Below are 17,025 nucleotides of genomic sequence, written 5' to 3'. Positions count from 1 at the left end.
CAGAGGAGATGGCAAAGAAGCTGTCCTCGGTGATTGACTGGTTATGTCTGTAAAAGTCCAGAAGAGGGAGCTCTTGCCACGGCTGCGTCATTCTCCATAAAGATGCCAGAGAGTGAACATCCTGAGCATTATCTTCCTTTTCAGGTTATAACATGTCGAAAAAGTAAATTGAAGAAGGTCAAATGTGAAATTTTATTATGGTGACATGAGGTTATGTGAAAAAATAAATAGCTTGGGAAGTTAAAATAGGACAAAAATAGTCATATTAGACTTTGAGAAGTGCAGATCCACAACATGTTCTGGTGCTTACTAAGTGACTGATTCATGAATTGATGAAATTGAGTGGATTAAATTAAATTTTGGCTGATGGTTTGGTCCTGTAACACCCACTGTACTACTTTACAGCATGTTTGCTGGTAGGCTAGTTGACAAAACAGTACATAACAAAACTGTACACTGTCAAGTCCTCTGTGTGCCACGACCCTGACTGAGCTGGTTATTGACACCTCACAACCCTAGTCTTCTTCAACCTACTGTATCTGTCTGTCTATCTATCTATTTTACCTGTAAAGAACTGTCCACAGAAAATATGCTCATATATACTGATATACATAAAGACTAGAAGATACTGGATACCGTTTTTTCTGAGGATAATTGATCCACAATACAGAGGCTCTCTGGATGTTTACTTTTTGCCAAAAAAAAAATGTCTGTTTTATTAGTAAATTGTAAATAAAATATTCTATTAATGATGATAATTTAATAGGCCTATTGAAAAATGTACCTAATATTCTAATAATTTTTTACGGCCCCTGTCAGTGCCAACAAATTGCTCAATGTTTGGAGCTAGACTGAGATTTGAGATTTTTAATCTCATTATTACTTGACGTTTTGGCAATATTGTATTTGTTACATTCACACCAATAAAGCATATTGAATTGAATTGATTGTTGGGGCGTTGCTAGGCGACCGTTACCTAGTTGCCATAAACTAACGCTACACGGAGGAGCAAATCAAACCCATTTATGAAGAAATGATAGTGTAGCTATTTGATGATAAACATAAAATAGTTTTATGTTTGTAGGGAGGTTACAGCCAGGACTCTGCCTAGCTCTAGTTCTCTTTATAAACTTCATAACGTTAACTTTCGTTTACCAATGTCTAAAGGCAAAAACGATGTCAACACATGAAGAACAAGCGAACATCGGCAAAGTGCTCAGTTTTCTTCGAGAGTGGGACCGTGGTGACAGGACGGTCCGCAGCCGCATGTTGAACACCTTTCTGATTCAAAACACCGGGAAGACGTTTTATGAGCTGGAGCTGCAGTTTACACAGGTTTCCAGTCTCTTTCTGGCTCGACTCACCACATGGATGAGACTCACGTATCCTTTATGGCTTGGGCTCCGTCAGCTCATACACACATTGCTTTGTTGAACTGGACACATTTCTAAATGAGTGTGGGTTACTGTTGTAACAAAAAACAAACGTACTCAAATGTATATGAATTTGGGAACCACACATGTTCAGGGCCTGGTCTAAACAATTTTGCTGTATTTTAGAGGCCTGCATAACAGTGCCTATTAGCAAAATATTTATATGAACTACTGAATATGCTTGACTGTCACAAAATGATGACTGATTTTTTATATTCCTCAATTGATAGATATCCAACCCTTTCTAACTACATTTTTCAATTTTTAGTTTTTAATTATTACATTTTTAATTATTAATTTAATTTTGGGTTTTTATTATATTATACTGTACATTTGTCCGAAGTTTTGACTTAAATGTTTGTGGAAAGGAGGACCTGGATCTATTATGGGACAAGGACTTATGAGGATGTAGAGCTAGATGAATGCAAGCCCAGTTATCAGTTTTTCTACTTGTTTCCATGTCTTTTACTGCATACATGTAACTATATTGTGGCTGAAATCAAATCTTACATTAATACTTGTTACTGTAGTGACTAGGCCTGTTTCCTGCTCTGAGATGACTATGTAATCAACTGAGACCCCCTCTTAAACTAAAATATTTAGATATATGTTCGGGACATTATTGGGACCCCAACTGAAAGCAATTGGGATTTTTCTTTCTGCATCAAGCCAGTGAGTGAGATAAAATACTGTGTAATCATCTATAAACCCAGACCCATTATGAAGTTCAGTGTCAGTGACCCACCTTTCTGATATTCCTCAGTGATCAGTACTTGATGGAGTTCCTAGAGGATGGAGGCGTTCTCACTCTCCTGGACATCTTGAGCCACCCTCAGAGCAAAGAGGAAGACAAGGCTGAAGCTCTCCGTCTTCTGCTCACTGTTTCAAATGCTGGTCGCAAGTACAAAGAGATTATCTGTGAAAGCCATGGTAAATTTTTGAAAAGAATCAGATTAGCTGCTTTCTAAAAACAATTTGCAAGTACAATAAACAGATTAAACTTTAAAGTGTCTATAGTACCAGCTTTGCCCTCTCTATTTTTTTGACATTCTTGCAGGTGTGAAAGCCATAGCAGAGTGCCTGGCCAAGTCAAACACAGAGGACACCCAAGAGACAGCCTGGGCCCTGCTGAAGTCCTTATCCCATGGAAACCCCAAATACCAAAACCAAGTCTACAAAGGCCTGATCGCCCTCATGACTTGTAGCTCTCCTAAGGCCCAGCAGCTGGTCCTGCACACCTTACACACTGTGCAGGTAAAGCCAGAGATTACACACGAAGAGCATGCATGGCCACTTGCACACTTTCACACATTGAACCTTATGTTCTGAAGAACAGACTTTTTTTTCATTTGTAATGATAGTCTGGCTAAATTTAATATCTTTAACATATGAGAAGAAAAACAATGAATCTCTCATTATTCTCTCTCACAGTCCAAAATGAAGACAGCCCATCACAGCATTGTAGCACCTCTGCTGAATATGCTCAGCTCCCTGCACCTGGAGGTTCAGGATGAAGGTAAACACACCCTGTAGGCAGAGCAGATATTTAAAACCTAACGGCGGTAAACTTTTGCTTTCACTGACAAGTTGTTTTTTGTGCTGGACTTTTTTTTTTTTTATTTTGTAGTGAAACTCACTCTGAAATTATAGATAAAAGCAGTTGCCATTGTGATTGTAGAGGAAAAATTGCTATCTCATGAAAAATGACCACTTTTTAACATTGTACTTTAACCTTGTGTCTCTGACAGCTATTAATCTGATCTCAGTTCTGATGCATTTTGATGTGAGGCCAGTGCTGCTCAGTGGTCTGGTGGATCTGCTGAGGCCTAGTAAGGAAGAAGTACAGCAGCACCAGATCACAGAAGGTGACTCTTTGCTCTAGATGTCTGTTGTTTACTAAAAGTGTAGCAAGTAAATATTCTTACCAAAGACTGATGTAGCAACCTCTTTAGACCAATTAGTGACAGTTAATGGCGTCTATTTCCACAATTTCTGAAACAGATGTGCAATTTTTACACTAACACAAGTACATCAACTAATGCGACAGCATTTTGTCAGTGAGACCTAATTTGTCACATGAATAATGAATGCATGACATGCTTTGTTGACGTGTAAAATCCCACCAGAGGCTGAGAGGATCAAGATGACTGGATCTCTGCCTGTGTTTGTGCAACAAGCTGCTGCAGCAAAAACTATACGGTGTGGTGCCTAAATTGTGAACACACATATTAATCCATATTATCTAGGCAATTTATGTTGCCAGTAAACAACTTTAATGACTTAAATTGTCCCAGCGTAATAGTTGTAGCTGTCTTCAAACAGTAATATTTTTATGATGTTTATTGTGTTGAAGGTTGTTGGCCGAGGAAAGTAAAGAGGTTTCTCATGAGCTTCTCTCTCTTGGAACGATCCAGCATCTTCTGTGCACTGTGGGCAACAGAGAACATATTGATGCCCAAATACAAGCCAGCCTGGCCTTGGAGGTACACATATGGATTTATATATGACATATATGCTTGCCTTTCGAGGACAGTCCATTGTGTCCTGTAATAATTTATACACAGCCTGTTGATGATTCTTTCGTGAATGTGCAAAAGTCAAGGCACAAATACTTTACAGTGTGTGGGGCTGCTTACCCACCTTCTTCTTCTCTTTTCTAAAAAACCACAGTAGGCTTGCAAGAGAACGATCTGCCAGTATCCAGGAAATAGCTCAGCAGTGGGTGTACAGATATAAATAGAGCAGATTTCTTGTTGTGTTAACATGGTGTGGGTTTGTCACTGTTTCCAATGTAGTGCTGTATCACTTAATGCAAACCTTCATACACGACACATACATAAGCACGCTTGTATGCATATGCTGACAATTAATGTCTGCCTTCATCTCTGCCCAGCACTTTGTCCAGTCATTCCCAGTTAGCAAGGAACATGTGCGGAGAGTATTGGGCAGTACACTGTTTGAAGCCTTCATGGTAAGATTTAATAATCTGCTAAATACTGTGATAGTGATGGTCAGAGTGGAATCTGTTAGAAGGGGGTACTAACAAATTTAATCACCTTCTCTCTACAGAAGAAAACTGAGACTTTGTACATGAATATAGATGAAACACAAGCAGAGATCCTGCTGTCGAATAAAGTTAACATAACTGAAGGTAATGATTGTGATGAGTTTATCATGTCTTATCTTTTTGTCCTTATTGCCTGTGTGTATAATTGTTTTTCTTGTCAATCTTTGTTTCCCAGTTTTGGATGGTAACAACTCTGAAGGCTGACAGGAAGAATACATCATTTTTAATGATGCAGATATTTAAAATAAAAACAAATGGTGGAAAAAATGTGTTTGTTATTAATAACTTATTTAATTCATACCTGTTTAATTTCGTAACTTGCGAGTTTGGATTTCAAATATGTTATATCTATGATCAGTGTTGATACAGGATCACACTAAATGGATATTATTTTGTTGAGAATATATTTTCATATGTCAAAAGCAGATTTTACTATTTTACTGAAATTTTTACACAGTTCTTACAAAAATAATCCTGAAGGTTTATGAATTTCTTCATGATAATTTACATGTTGGTTATTTAAGATATGAATTGATTAAATAAATATATCCTCTAATCCATGATAATGTGAAAATATATATGCACACTGCACACAGACTTTACATAACATCTGCACATTATTATATCGCCCCTCCCGCCGGAGATGACGTAACACGTAGCTCTCTGCTTCCTCGCAGTTAATTGGACGAGCAGCGACTGGGCGTGCTGAACGTGGCGGGAGCTAAAATGAATCCATAAGGTAAAAAAGGCTGGTCCTGCTGCGCGGAGGTAAATTGTTTTAAAAAGTTGCTACATATGGTTTTTGACTATGAGCAGCTTACCGGTCTGGAAATGGTAGAAACTGCAAAAGCGAAGCGGAAGAAGTCAAAGATAACCGTGAAAGAAGGTAATGTACCACATTAGTGTTATTTAACGTAGTATTTAAGACTCAGTTTGCTGCTTCACATATCACTTAGAGGGACAGACACAAAATAAACAACCTGCTCGTTATAATGAAATAACAGCCACGCGATAAATCCACGGTTTAAAGTCAGATTATTGATGAGCTCAGGTAAACTTTCCACTTTCAGCAGATGAACGTGAAAACAATCTTTTGGTGTCAAACTCTGCACATACATCATTCTGCATGATCAAACATTCAACTGTAGGAACAAGAAGAAAAACACATTTTTGAGTGGGGGGATTAAACAATGAACTTTTTTTCTAATAAAGCCATACTATACAATAATAAACAATAATGTAAAGCTATTACTTGAAAATGTGGCTACTAAGCAGTAAAGCTTTTTGTAATCTTTATAATATGTTATTGATCTAATATCACTGTTTCCTCCTTCACAACACAATAAGTAAAAGTTCACATCAAAGTCATAAAGTTAAATTTGCCTTTTAAATGGTTTGTTTTGATTGAATGAGAATGTAGTTTTTATGGTTCCTCAGAGGAAACCGTGGATGCTGCTTCACCCTCCACGTACCACACTTTCCCTGATCCTGCTGATGTGGTCCTGCTGAGGTCTCAGCTCCTGAACTGGTATGACAAGGAGAAGAGAGAGCTGCCATGGAGGACTCTGGTAAAGAGAACAGCTTCTTTTACTGGTTGTGACAAGAAGATTTGCCTTTTTTATACACAATACCTTTATTCACTAAATATACACAAGTATAAGTACAGTATTTTATAGAGAGTTTAGCTCAGAGACATGATTACTGTAACATACTCTGAACGCTGTGAACAAATAGAAACTCTCTTTTTATATTTTAACAAAGATGTTTTCATGATTCTGATTTATGATTAGAGTCGTGTTGGTTGTTTAATCAGTGTTTTAGTCTCACATTTTAAATAGACAAAAAACCACTAAAATGACACCAATATGATGTCTTTTAAAAGTCATTGTACAGAAAAAAACACTGCTTTTATTCAAATAGTCTATTCTCATTTGGTTATTTGGTTATAGCACAAATTATTTTTATCACTTCAATGTATGATGTTATACATTACCTACTGAATACCATCATTTATATTAAGATGGCAGTCTAAAATGCAATGATATTGCAAATAAACCTCATATAAGATTATATTTCCTAGACTGTAATTAATTATTCACATTAAGCAATGTTGAAGAAAATACTTACAATTACTACATGCAGCAGTAATTCAGTATGACTGACTGGCTTCCTGTATTTGTCTGACAGGCCATGACAGAGCCAGACCTCAACATCAGGACATATGCAGGCAAGAAAATGTATGCTTCACATATTTTCATATAACTGCAGCTGATGTCCTTTTATGTGACAAATTTTTTGTGGGGTTTTTTTTTTAGTGTGGGTTTCAGAAATCATGCTGCAGCAGACCCAGGTTGCCACAGTAATAGACTACTACAACAAATGGATGAAGGTAGGCAACTTTGAGGTATTTGCTTCTTTGAAATACTTGTATGTTAAATCTATTAACAGTAATTTAATGCACTCTTTCACTTTCTCTCTCTATTGTGTTCCAGCGGTGGCCCACAGTGCAGGATCTTGCAGCTGCAACGTTAGAGGTAAAGAAGTAACTAAAAGCAGTGAGACAATGTTGATTTTGAGATGGTATCGATTTCAAATTTAATTTATTGATTTCATTTATGAGTAGGAGGTGAATCAGATGTGGGCGGGCCTCGGCTACTATTCACGAGGAAAAAGACTGCACGAAGGCGCTCAAAAGGTCTGTCATACTTTATAACTCTGGTTTGACTGCATCAAATGTCATATCAAATGCATGAATGTTCACTTGTATGTTTTGTTTCAGACAGAGGGGTGCTCATTGTTAAATGTGTTGTTCCTGTTCTGTTTCAGGTGGTGTCAGAGCTTAAGGGACAGTTGCCTTGCACAGTTGACAGCCTGCTGAAACAGCTTCCTGGAGTGGGACGCTACACTGCTTCAGCTATAGGCTCTATTGCACTTGGCCATGTCAGTCATCACACACACACACCTGTAGACATGCACATCTGCACCAGAGCTTTACGTGTTTCCTTTGATGAGCCAGAGCTAACTCTCACTACCTTATTCTATAGCTATGCTGCCTCGTTTTTGACTGATGACTGAAATGATCCCTGTTGCCTAGGTTACTGGAGCAGTAGATGGCAATGTGATTCGGGTGCTGTGTCGCCTGAGAGCCATCGGAGCCGACAGCACGAGTCCTGCAGTAACAGAGGCGCTTTGGTGAGATTAAACTCTGAACTAATATCGTCAAGGCACCTGAATTTTGACTGCCAGTTTCTACTTTAATATCAGTGAATGCTACTGTGGCAAGGAAAACCCAACAAGCAGTGTGTTGCATTCATATCTGCCCAAAACAATCAGAAAAGTGGACTTTTAGTCAAGAAAATTTAATGACACTCTCAGCTTGCACCTCTAATTGTTGAATTTTGCCTTGATTGCTGCAGTTCACTCTCACTTTTCTTTTCTAGCTCTTGTTTTAATTATTCCAATCCAAGTCCAAATACTCTTTCTAAAATAAGTTTTTTATGTAATCAAAGCACTTAAAAAAAATTTAATACCAATTTTACTATTTGTAAATTGTATTAAAGTTTCATTTAATACTACTTCATAAATGTTCTTGAGATACTTTCAGTCTGCAGTGATACATTGCAGCTATTTTTTTTTGGCAAAGGTCTGTTTATTGGATGAGAAATTACATCTCCAGTATAGTCACTACAAGTGTCCCAAAAAAGGATGTCCATACAGCTATGAGAAAAAGCAAAAGAAGATTGATTTGAAACAATAATACTAAATAATCGGGACAAACAGAAAAATTACCTCCTCCAAGCACTGTATGCTGGTCAGGCTGAATTGTGGCTTTTATAAACATTCACTTGGTCTATTTCAGGGGTCTGGCTAATACGCTGGTGGATCCTGAGAGACCAGGGGACTTCAACCAGGCCATGATGGAGCTCGGAGCTCGAGTCTGCACCCCTAAAGGACCACTGTGCAAGCAGTGTCCCGTACAGTCTCACTGCCACTCTTATCGCAAGGTGGAAACTAGTGTTAACCAGTGCGAGTAAATAATGGTTATGGTTGGTGGCTGGCAACTTGTATTGTGAACACAGAAGAAGCCAGAGCTAACATGGATCATTAATGTCTTGGATCACAGTGGAAAGGTCAGGACTGGTACAGCCATGTTGTACATGATAGTGTGTTTATACAGTGTGTGTGTGTGTGTGTGTCTGTGTGTGTGCAGGTTCATGTCAAACAAGAGAAAAACTCCATGAAGCTCTTGGGGAAGCTCGACAGGAAGACTTCAGCCCTGCCTGATATAGAAGACTGTAGTGAGTGTCCGTCCTCCTCTGCGCCCTGTCAGACGTTCATCTAGTCGTGTTATTAAAGCACTTTTCTCTCTCCTCTCCCTCAGTGAACAGCGGATCATGTCCACTGTGTCCCTCTGAGCCCTGGGATGATGAGTTGGGGGTTCAGAACTTCCCCAGAAAGCCAGCGAAGAAGCCGCCCCGAGTTGAGCGAACTCTGACCTGTGTGGTGATCAGACCTGGAGAGTCGGGAGAGGACGAGTACCTGCTCACACAGAGACCAAACAAAGGTCAGTGCCCACAGTGTTGGGGCATTGGACATTGGTGTGGAATCACTTTGTGGTTGCTGACGACAGGGACATCAAGTCTCAGCTAAAATTAGATTTTGGCAGGAATTTTAATCTTTTAGCAGCACATATTAAAGAATGATATTTAAAGAAAGAAACAATGACATACAATTTTTTGTATTGACAGGTTTGCTGGCGGGCTTGTGGGAGTTTCCGAGTCTTCTGCTGGAGGGTGAGAACTCGGAGATGAAACAAAAGAAGGCGCTCTGTGCTGAGATCAGAAGGATACTGGGAACCCATTTGACTGAAAGCCTTATCCAGTATGTTGGAGAGGTAACCTTGATCTACCACCTATCTATCATGCACACCTTTTATATGCAAATAAACTCTTTCTAGAGCTGTGTGAAAACCTTCTGACAGATCCTGATCTTCTGTTTGCAGGTGGTGCATATCTTTTCCCACATCCACCAGACATATGTGGTTCACAGTGTGTGTTTGAAGGACGGCGACACACAGACACAGACTGAAAATGTGCAGTGGCTCACTAGATCTGCTCTGCAGGAAGCTGCTGTGTCCACAGGAGTGAAAAAGGTTTGTAATTTTGTTTAAACAGTGTGTGTGTGCAATGCCCTGCTGTGTAACTGAGGTTAGCAGTACCTGCAGAGTGCACTTAATTATCACTCACTAAAAACGGTTTTGCAACAGCAGACTGTAGAGACACTTCTGGTGTAGAAACACCAAGAAGAGATGAATTAAAATAGAAAGTAAAGTGAAATATCTTGTAAAGAACAGGAAGTGTAAGCATATATACAGTATATAAATACACATAAATATTAAAAAAAAGAAAAAATCTGCTGGTTATCATGATTATTAAATTGGGTTTCAGAGAATGTGGAGTGCAATTGCAGCTGGTTATTAAAGTTTGTCTCAGAACGATGTGAAAGCAGGACTGAACAAGTGGCTACACTTTGTTCATGTCCGTGTGAACAATCTAAGAATGTCAACTCTCCTGCAGATTGTGAAGCTCTGCGATTCTCTGGACAGCCAAAAGGAACAGACTTCTAAGGTAAGTGTTTCTATATATTTATATAATCCTGTACAAATAACAGATTTGACCTGTGACATTTTTTTCTGCTTGTCTCACTTAGGATGGAAAAAGGCAAAAGCACAACGGCCTAAAGAATGAGAAGAGGACACAGACCTCAAAAAAGCCCAAACTGAGTGTAGCGAACAGCGGCAGCAGGCAGCTCTCCCTCAACTCCTTCTTCAAGACAGTGAAAGAAGAATCTTGTTAGAGTCTGACATTGTGCATTTCTTTGCATATGTGCCTTTTTGACAAATCATCCCTGTGTTGTCACATTTAAATATTGTGGTGTCATGATCCCATCACTGGGAAATGAATACAAAAGTCCATCCAATAATTTTAAAATGGACAGTTTTAACAGTGACACAGAATACAGAGTGTGATACAGTGTTGAAAAATAAGAAACAATCAGTACTTTGCTCCTATGATATTTCTGTAGGGACCTGTGCATCAGCATTGTACTACATTTTTAATTACCTCATTGTAGATAATCTTTTTATTACTATATAATGATGGTAACATTTTGCTTTTATATACGACATTCTGAAATTTATTGTAGATTTTAAGTCATTTCATGTCAGCTTACTATATGTTTTAAAGGCTCAATAAAAATGAAGAGGCATGGAGGGAAAATAACCGGAGTTCATTGCAGGTCCGGACGAAAAACACACTGGTTTTCATACTTGCTGGTGGCATGTGTTCTGAGATATATTATCTATATTTTTATAAACATATACTGTATATACTTTTATGTTAGTATTACATTCTTTCCCTGTTATTACAATATGCCAACTTATTTTAGGTTTTTTGTGACATGCTGCTATGCCATTATCTTTCAGAGGAGAATATATTGGAGTCTAAATCAGAAATTGACCGAGGCTCATTTTACACAACTTTTTATTTCATGCTTGGGAGGACACATCGTGATAATCTGCTGTTACTGAGCACATCAGGTGATATATTGTCTTAGGTGTATGTCTACATTTAGAGGGAAACATGGCACTGTACAGAAGCAGTTTGACTGCTTATGTCTCATGCACATGGATACAAGTCTTAGTCCAGAGGATTATCTTAAATAAATATTATAAATATTATATATATAAACCTATATTGCTATACACAATTGTCGTATACTTGTAACAGTAGTTTAAACTCGTTTGCAACAGCAGACTGAAAGTTTTTCAAGAATTTTTAAATTCTTGGTAAATAAATAGTTGTTTTTGATATCTATCAACAGCTTTATTTGATTGGGTCACTTGTCCCCAGAGGGACAAGATTATATAAATTATAAATTAAAAATACACCCATTGCAAATTATACATATGCAATTACACAAAACTGAAGCAACAAATAAAAATCCGGAGGAAACAGCGCCCTCTACTGTACTGAGTCTGTAATCAACTGAAGCGGAGACAAACAGGAAGTGATCCAAATCTTATTTTCTTCACTTCAATTCAAAGTTACTCTGCTGGAAGACTACTCCTCATTGTTCCTCTGTGCTCCATGTAATCAGTTTTAGTTGATCCTCCGGCTACTCACAGCTGTGTTTCACTTTCTCATCATTCATTTCTCGCAGGGAGAGAGAGGACCTGGTTTTGGCTGCAGGGTGTGTTCAAAGTTGAACTTTTGTTGCTAATAATTATTTGCTACAGTTTGACGTTTAGTCCAAAGGTTCTCCAGCTCCGTCACTGACATTGAAATTTTGCAAGGTGAGCTTTAGTGAATACATTTATATGATACATGTTTGAATTGATTTTCTGCAAATGTTCAGTCATTAACATTTATGACTCCAGATGGCTTCTGCATGGGAGAGCGCCCTGTCTCTGCACCAGAGGATAGTGGACAATGGAGGTATGATGACTCTTTCTTTCTCTCTTCCATATTCAGTTAACTTTATCATCAGCACATATTGTTGTTAAAGTCGTTTTATTTTAGCTTTGCAGCAAACTCGTGTCTGTTGTAGTTGTAGAAAAAACCCCCTCCAGGTCTGGTAAAACAAGCCTGTGTGTGTTCAGTGTGTGGGAGTGGTGAGCTGCAGATGTGCTCCCCTGCTCCACTTCACAATGACTGCTTTGTGACTCAGCCTGACAGCATATGTCACACGGTTTGCCACCACGCCACTTTTGAGATTATTCTATCTTGTTACAGTCATCTTTAGTGGACATATGGGATTGGGAGGAGCAGGGGACCCAAACTGAGGGAGGGCCCCTAAAAATACTGTCTTTGTTGTCCTTAATTGCATGTTTATGAAAGATCTATGCTTTCTGACACAGGATTTTGTTTACATTCTCAAAACTAGATGCATAACAGGCCATCTAAGTCTAAATCTAACTTGGAGCTCCTTTATCTTCCAGACAAGAGGACTGACCCGTGGCTGCTGGTCTACTCCCCCGTCCCGGTGGCACTCATCTTCCTCGTTTACCTCTGTGCGGTCTGGGTCGGCCCTCGTCTGATGAAACACAGGGAACCTGTTGACCTCAAAGTTGTCCTCATTGTTTACAACTTCGCCATGGTCGGCCTGTCTGCTTATATGTTCCATGAGGTGTGTGTGTGTGTGTGTGTGTGTGTGTGTGTGTGTGCTGCTTTTGAGAGCAGTACTGATGAAAATACTCAGTTTTCCAGCTCTTGTCCTGTTATCTCTTCTCTCTGCTGTTTATTTTGAGGAATTCCTATTTCATGATGTTAGAGTTACAGAAGAGGATGTATCATTTCACTCATTATTTTTTTTTATATTTATCAGTTCCTGGTGACTTCCTGGATCTCAAACTATAGCTACCTCTGTCAGCCTGTAGACTACAGCACCAGCCCACTGGCAATGAGGGTAAGCAAGAATCTCACTTGATATATTTAGTCACTTTGTTGTGTCTGTGCAGAAATTTGGTTTGTTACAAGCTGTGTTTTGAACATAGCACAATGTGTTCCCTCCCTCTAGATGGCCAGTGCCTGCTGGTGGTTTTTCTTCTCCAAGGTCATAGAGCTCAGTGACACGGTACACATGTTTAAACATTATTAGCATCAGTGAAGGTCAGAGGTGAAAGAATGCACAATTGAAACTTGAACAGTCTCCACTGCTTCTTTCTCCATGAACAGCTCTTCTTCATCCTGAGGAAGAAGAACAGCCAGTTGACTTTCCTTCATGTCTACCACCACGGCACCATGATCTTCAACTGGTGGTTAGGAGTCAAGTATGTGGCAGGAGGACAGTGTAAGTCAACAACTGAAATAATTTACCATATGTGCTATAATTATAGTGATTGTCGATGGATATAGTCAGATAAAACTTATTCCTCTGAACCACGAAGCTCCATTGTTGTCCAGAAACAGTGTACTGGGTGACACATTCCTTCATTACAATGAACGTGGGCGTTGTAGTTTATTTTCAATCACTCCTACATACACCATCCTGCTAAATACTCACTAAGCTAGAGCACCGTGTGTGTATTAATCTGCAGCTGCAAATAGTCCCCAACAAATGCACTGTTTCCTCCTCTTGGAGTAAATTTTGTTAAATGCTACAGTGCCCATTTGTTTCAGGAAGTTACTTCATTCTTTTTAAAAAATGGAAATATACGAGGGGGGACTCGATAAGACAGGAGTAGGGTGTAGGATTTGCCACTAGGTAGCGTATGCCTACAGCTCGGTGAAACTAAAATTGGGAAGAAACGCAAGACACAGTGACAAAAGATGACAGGAAATGTTTCCAGGAATGGGAGAAGCACTGGGACAAGTGTATCACAAGGGGAGAAGAGGATTAGAAAGGTACTGAAAGATTTATAGTGATGGTTTTTTTTTTTTACAATTCTGGGAATTTTTTTTGGTCCCCTCTTGTATATCCATGACCCATTTTTAAAGATTTATAGCTTCAGAAGAGTCAAATGGGCTTGGTGCTGAGAGCAGTAGACAGGGTAGGAAAGTTTGAAACCATTGAGAGACAGACTGACACGCAGTTGGTTTTGGTCTTTTTAAAGTGTTTGTTAACAACAAGGAAATTCCAAAATAATGCCAGCCTTATCCTTAAATTATGAGATTTGTCCACTCCTGTGAAAACACCCTCCAGCTGGACACTGAACTTGAGTTTGTAGAATAAGGATTTTTAAAGGACGCTGCAGAGAGTCTATGATTTATGCTGGTATTTATTCATCTTTAAATTTAACTATTTTTATAGCAACAATGACAGGCATCCAGTTTTTCCCACAGGAGCTAAGGACAAAGTGAGGTAGATTTCCATCAAGGATGCGTGTGCACTTAAAGTATGATGACATTTAATTGTGTGCCAAAAAATAGTATAGAAAAATAACCCAACAGAACACCTGCTAATTGAAATAAAACAGAAAAAAAACAAAAAGAGACTAACTGATGCAACAAAACAAAAAAAGTAGACGAAATATGCCAAAACTAAACAGGGCACATTTCATTCCAAGAACAAGAAGTCAGTTCTCTAATATCTCAGAAGCTCATAAAAGCTTATTTTATTTCAATGATCTGAAAAGCCAAATAGTAAGATCAGAGATTAATCTTTAAAACATGTTATTCAAGGTTGAAATTTGTATCAGTTCTGATAATGTATTCACTATCAATAGTTAAACTTTTCTCTACAATTTAATAGCTGAAATAAATCTTAATACCCAAAACAAGTTATTTTTTATTGCCACCCTGACTATTTTAACATCCCTGGGTTTGTACCACATCATGCAGCATTCTTCATCGGCCTGCTCAACACCTTCGTCCACATTGTGATGTATTCTTACTACTGCTTGGCTGCGTTCGGCCCTCACATGCAGAAGTACCTGTGGTGGAAGCGATACCTCACCTCTCTGCAGCTGGTGAGTGCCTCCTGCTCTGTATAAGAGGAGTTGTACACACTATGTGTTTGTGAAGTACCATACACCAATGTGTACTTTTCTTTGCTACCTCTCCAGATTCAGTTCATGATGTTTCTTCTGCACACGGGCTACAACCTGTTCACAGAGTGCAACTTCCCCGACTACATGAACATGTTTGTGTTTGGTTACTGCATCACTCTCATCATCCTCTTCAGTAACTTCTATTATCAGAGCTACCTCAACAAGAAGAAGCAGAAATAAGATGTGGTGGCGAAGTATTACGGACAATCAAACACACACCAAGGCTCTATGAGAGGCGCTGACATGATGATGTGACCGGAGTGTTGTGTCAGCTGGAGGGATTTTGTTTCCTGTGTCTGCAGTACTCACCTGGGTCATTAGAGGGCACAACATGCCCACAGTCTGCCGGTTTTTCTCATGGTGCTCTTAACTCGTCACCTGTCAGTAAAGCTCTACGATCAAATTTGAATTCATGATATAAATATTTTACAGACATAATAATGTGTAATTCCTGTGTTTTTTGTGTTTTATAAAGAGGGTCAAACACACAGTCATTCAATTATTTATTTCTTGAAATGAGAAATGACAAACATTCAAATGATTGTTGTAAACAAACTGTACATTTTATACATATAATAATAATATTATAATAATAATAATAATAAAGTAGGTTGGTTTCTCTGCATTATTGCAGAATTGATGAGCCCAAACCCTCCTCCAGAAATAAATCCAAAAGCAAAAAAAAAAAAAACACATAACAACAAAATACAGAAATGCAAACACATTTTTTTCCACTGCTAAAACAACACAGCAAAATGATATATTCTTCTCTACACTTCAGTCTAAAATAGATTGAAAGATGTAGATTAGAGAGAAAAAACATGAGGATGGAAAGGACATTTCATCTGAAGTCCATTCAGAAGTTTTGTAGCCTTTGAAGTTTATATATTAAAGCTGAAAAACTACATGTGTAAACTTGGTCTGATTGTACTGCAAGTGTGCAAGTCTTAGCACCAATGTAATGAAGTCAGATTCATTGTATGTGATTCGTAATTGGCCAATAAAAGAGATTCTGAATCTGAGAAGGAAAGCCTGTAGATGTTTTAAAAGATCATTATTCTTCAGCTCCCCCTGTCAGTAAAACTAAGGCTGGACCAAAAAAAACAAACAATCAACAAAAAAAAAAACCCGTCATTATAATTTCTTTAAATGATGTTCCTTTGTTAAAAGTGACAGGTTTGCACAACAAATCTGAAGATAATTATTAACAGAATAGGAAAGCAGCAGGAATTTTTTCTGCATCCAATTTTGTTTATTTTGTAAGACTTTCTTCTGATCTCTGACCTTTTTTTTGTGTGAGTTACTTGATAAATTTACCTATTTAAAATTCACATAATACAAGGGAAAAAAACTGATGAGTCGTCGCAATGAGATACCTTCTTTGTATTAAGGGGTTGGGATCCACTGTTCTTACCTACTTGGAGTATTGGACAGGTGTAATTAGCATCTTGACCATTCAGATAGTGTCAGGTCATTAAGTAGTCAATCACATTACTGTATGTTAAACTGACTTCCAAAACTTGTTTATGTCTCTTTCACCTTTATGGCTCTCATCCACCTGGCACCTAAGTTGATTAGACTGAACTATAAAATGATTTTGATTCAGTATGTGACCCATATCTTGTATGGAGAGAAACAGGAAAGCAGGAACAAGAGAAGAGGTGATCCAGGTGTGTGCAGATGCATTTGGAAGGAGTTGGACTGCAGAGGAGTTAGAGTAGGTGTGGTGAAGCGTGCCCTGCTCCAGTGTTGCTCTTATGTCTCTGTGTAGACGGAGGAGATGTGGCTCAGGCTGCGTTCAAAGCTGCCCACCTGGAAGAAAATGCTCTCCTCTGGGCTCGAAGAGAACTGGCACCCTGCTCCGCCTTGCAGCTCCTGGGTCAAGCTGAAGCCTGGAATAGACATGAAGCAGTGCAGTATGTTCAAATATTTTGTTGAAATCCTTCAGTTGGCCTTCATGATTCTGGCATATAGGC

The 17,025-nt window shown here is 38.7% G+C and overlaps 3 protein-coding genes across 4 annotated transcripts in view; 2 read left to right on the top strand and 1 right to left on the bottom strand.

The window, feature by feature from the left end:
• The first annotated feature begins 990 nt into the window (after positions 1-990).
• On the top strand, positions 991-10,888 carry mutyh (mutY DNA glycosylase). Its single transcript, XM_067598173.1, has 26 exons — positions 991-1,382; positions 2,037-2,105; positions 2,197-2,363; positions 2,491-2,687; positions 2,865-2,949; positions 3,182-3,298; positions 3,560-3,632; positions 3,787-3,916; positions 4,327-4,404; positions 4,503-4,584; positions 4,676-4,699; positions 5,240-5,386; positions 5,938-6,068; positions 6,688-6,727; positions 6,816-6,889; positions 6,993-7,034; positions 7,124-7,195; positions 7,327-7,440; positions 7,595-7,692; positions 8,360-8,504; positions 8,711-8,798; positions 8,882-9,064; positions 9,249-9,394; positions 9,503-9,652; positions 10,077-10,127; positions 10,210-10,888. The coding sequence occupies exons 1-26, from the start codon at positions 1,075-1,077 to the stop codon at positions 10,354-10,356; spliced, it is 2,958 nt and encodes a 985-aa protein (XP_067454274.1). The 5' UTR covers positions 991-1,074; the 3' UTR covers positions 10,357-10,888.
• A 641-nt stretch (positions 10,889-11,529) lies between these two features.
• elovl8b (ELOVL fatty acid elongase 8b) lies at positions 11,530-15,763 on the top strand. The gene is made up of 8 exons (XM_067597195.1): positions 11,530-11,854; positions 11,939-11,996; positions 12,500-12,687; positions 12,886-12,966; positions 13,078-13,134; positions 13,236-13,350; positions 14,841-14,968; positions 15,065-15,763. The coding sequence occupies exons 2-8, from the start codon at positions 11,939-11,941 to the stop codon at positions 15,227-15,229; spliced, it is 792 nt and encodes a 263-aa protein (XP_067453296.1). The 5' UTR covers positions 11,530-11,854; the 3' UTR covers positions 15,230-15,763.
• Positions 15,764-15,876: 113 nt separating this feature from the next.
• Positions 15,877-17,025, bottom strand: part of LOC137187914 (zinc finger protein GLIS1) — a 76,780-nt gene continuing 75,631 nt past the window's right edge. For both annotated transcript variants that reach the window (XM_067597194.1, XM_067597193.1), the window contains exon 11: positions 15,877-16,941. In XM_067597194.1, coding sequence (XP_067453295.1) covers positions 16,805-16,941 — 137 coding nt within the window. In that variant the 3' untranslated portion in view covers positions 15,877-16,804. The remainder of the gene's footprint in view (positions 16,942-17,025) is intronic.

This window comes from Thunnus thynnus, chromosome 8 (assembly GCF_963924715.1).
Source record: "Thunnus thynnus chromosome 8, fThuThy2.1, whole genome shotgun sequence".
Taxonomy (NCBI): domain Eukaryota; kingdom Metazoa; phylum Chordata; class Actinopteri; order Scombriformes; family Scombridae; genus Thunnus; species Thunnus thynnus.
The sequence above is the reverse complement of the archived record's forward strand: the minus strand, read 5'-3'. Positions and strand labels throughout refer to the sequence as shown.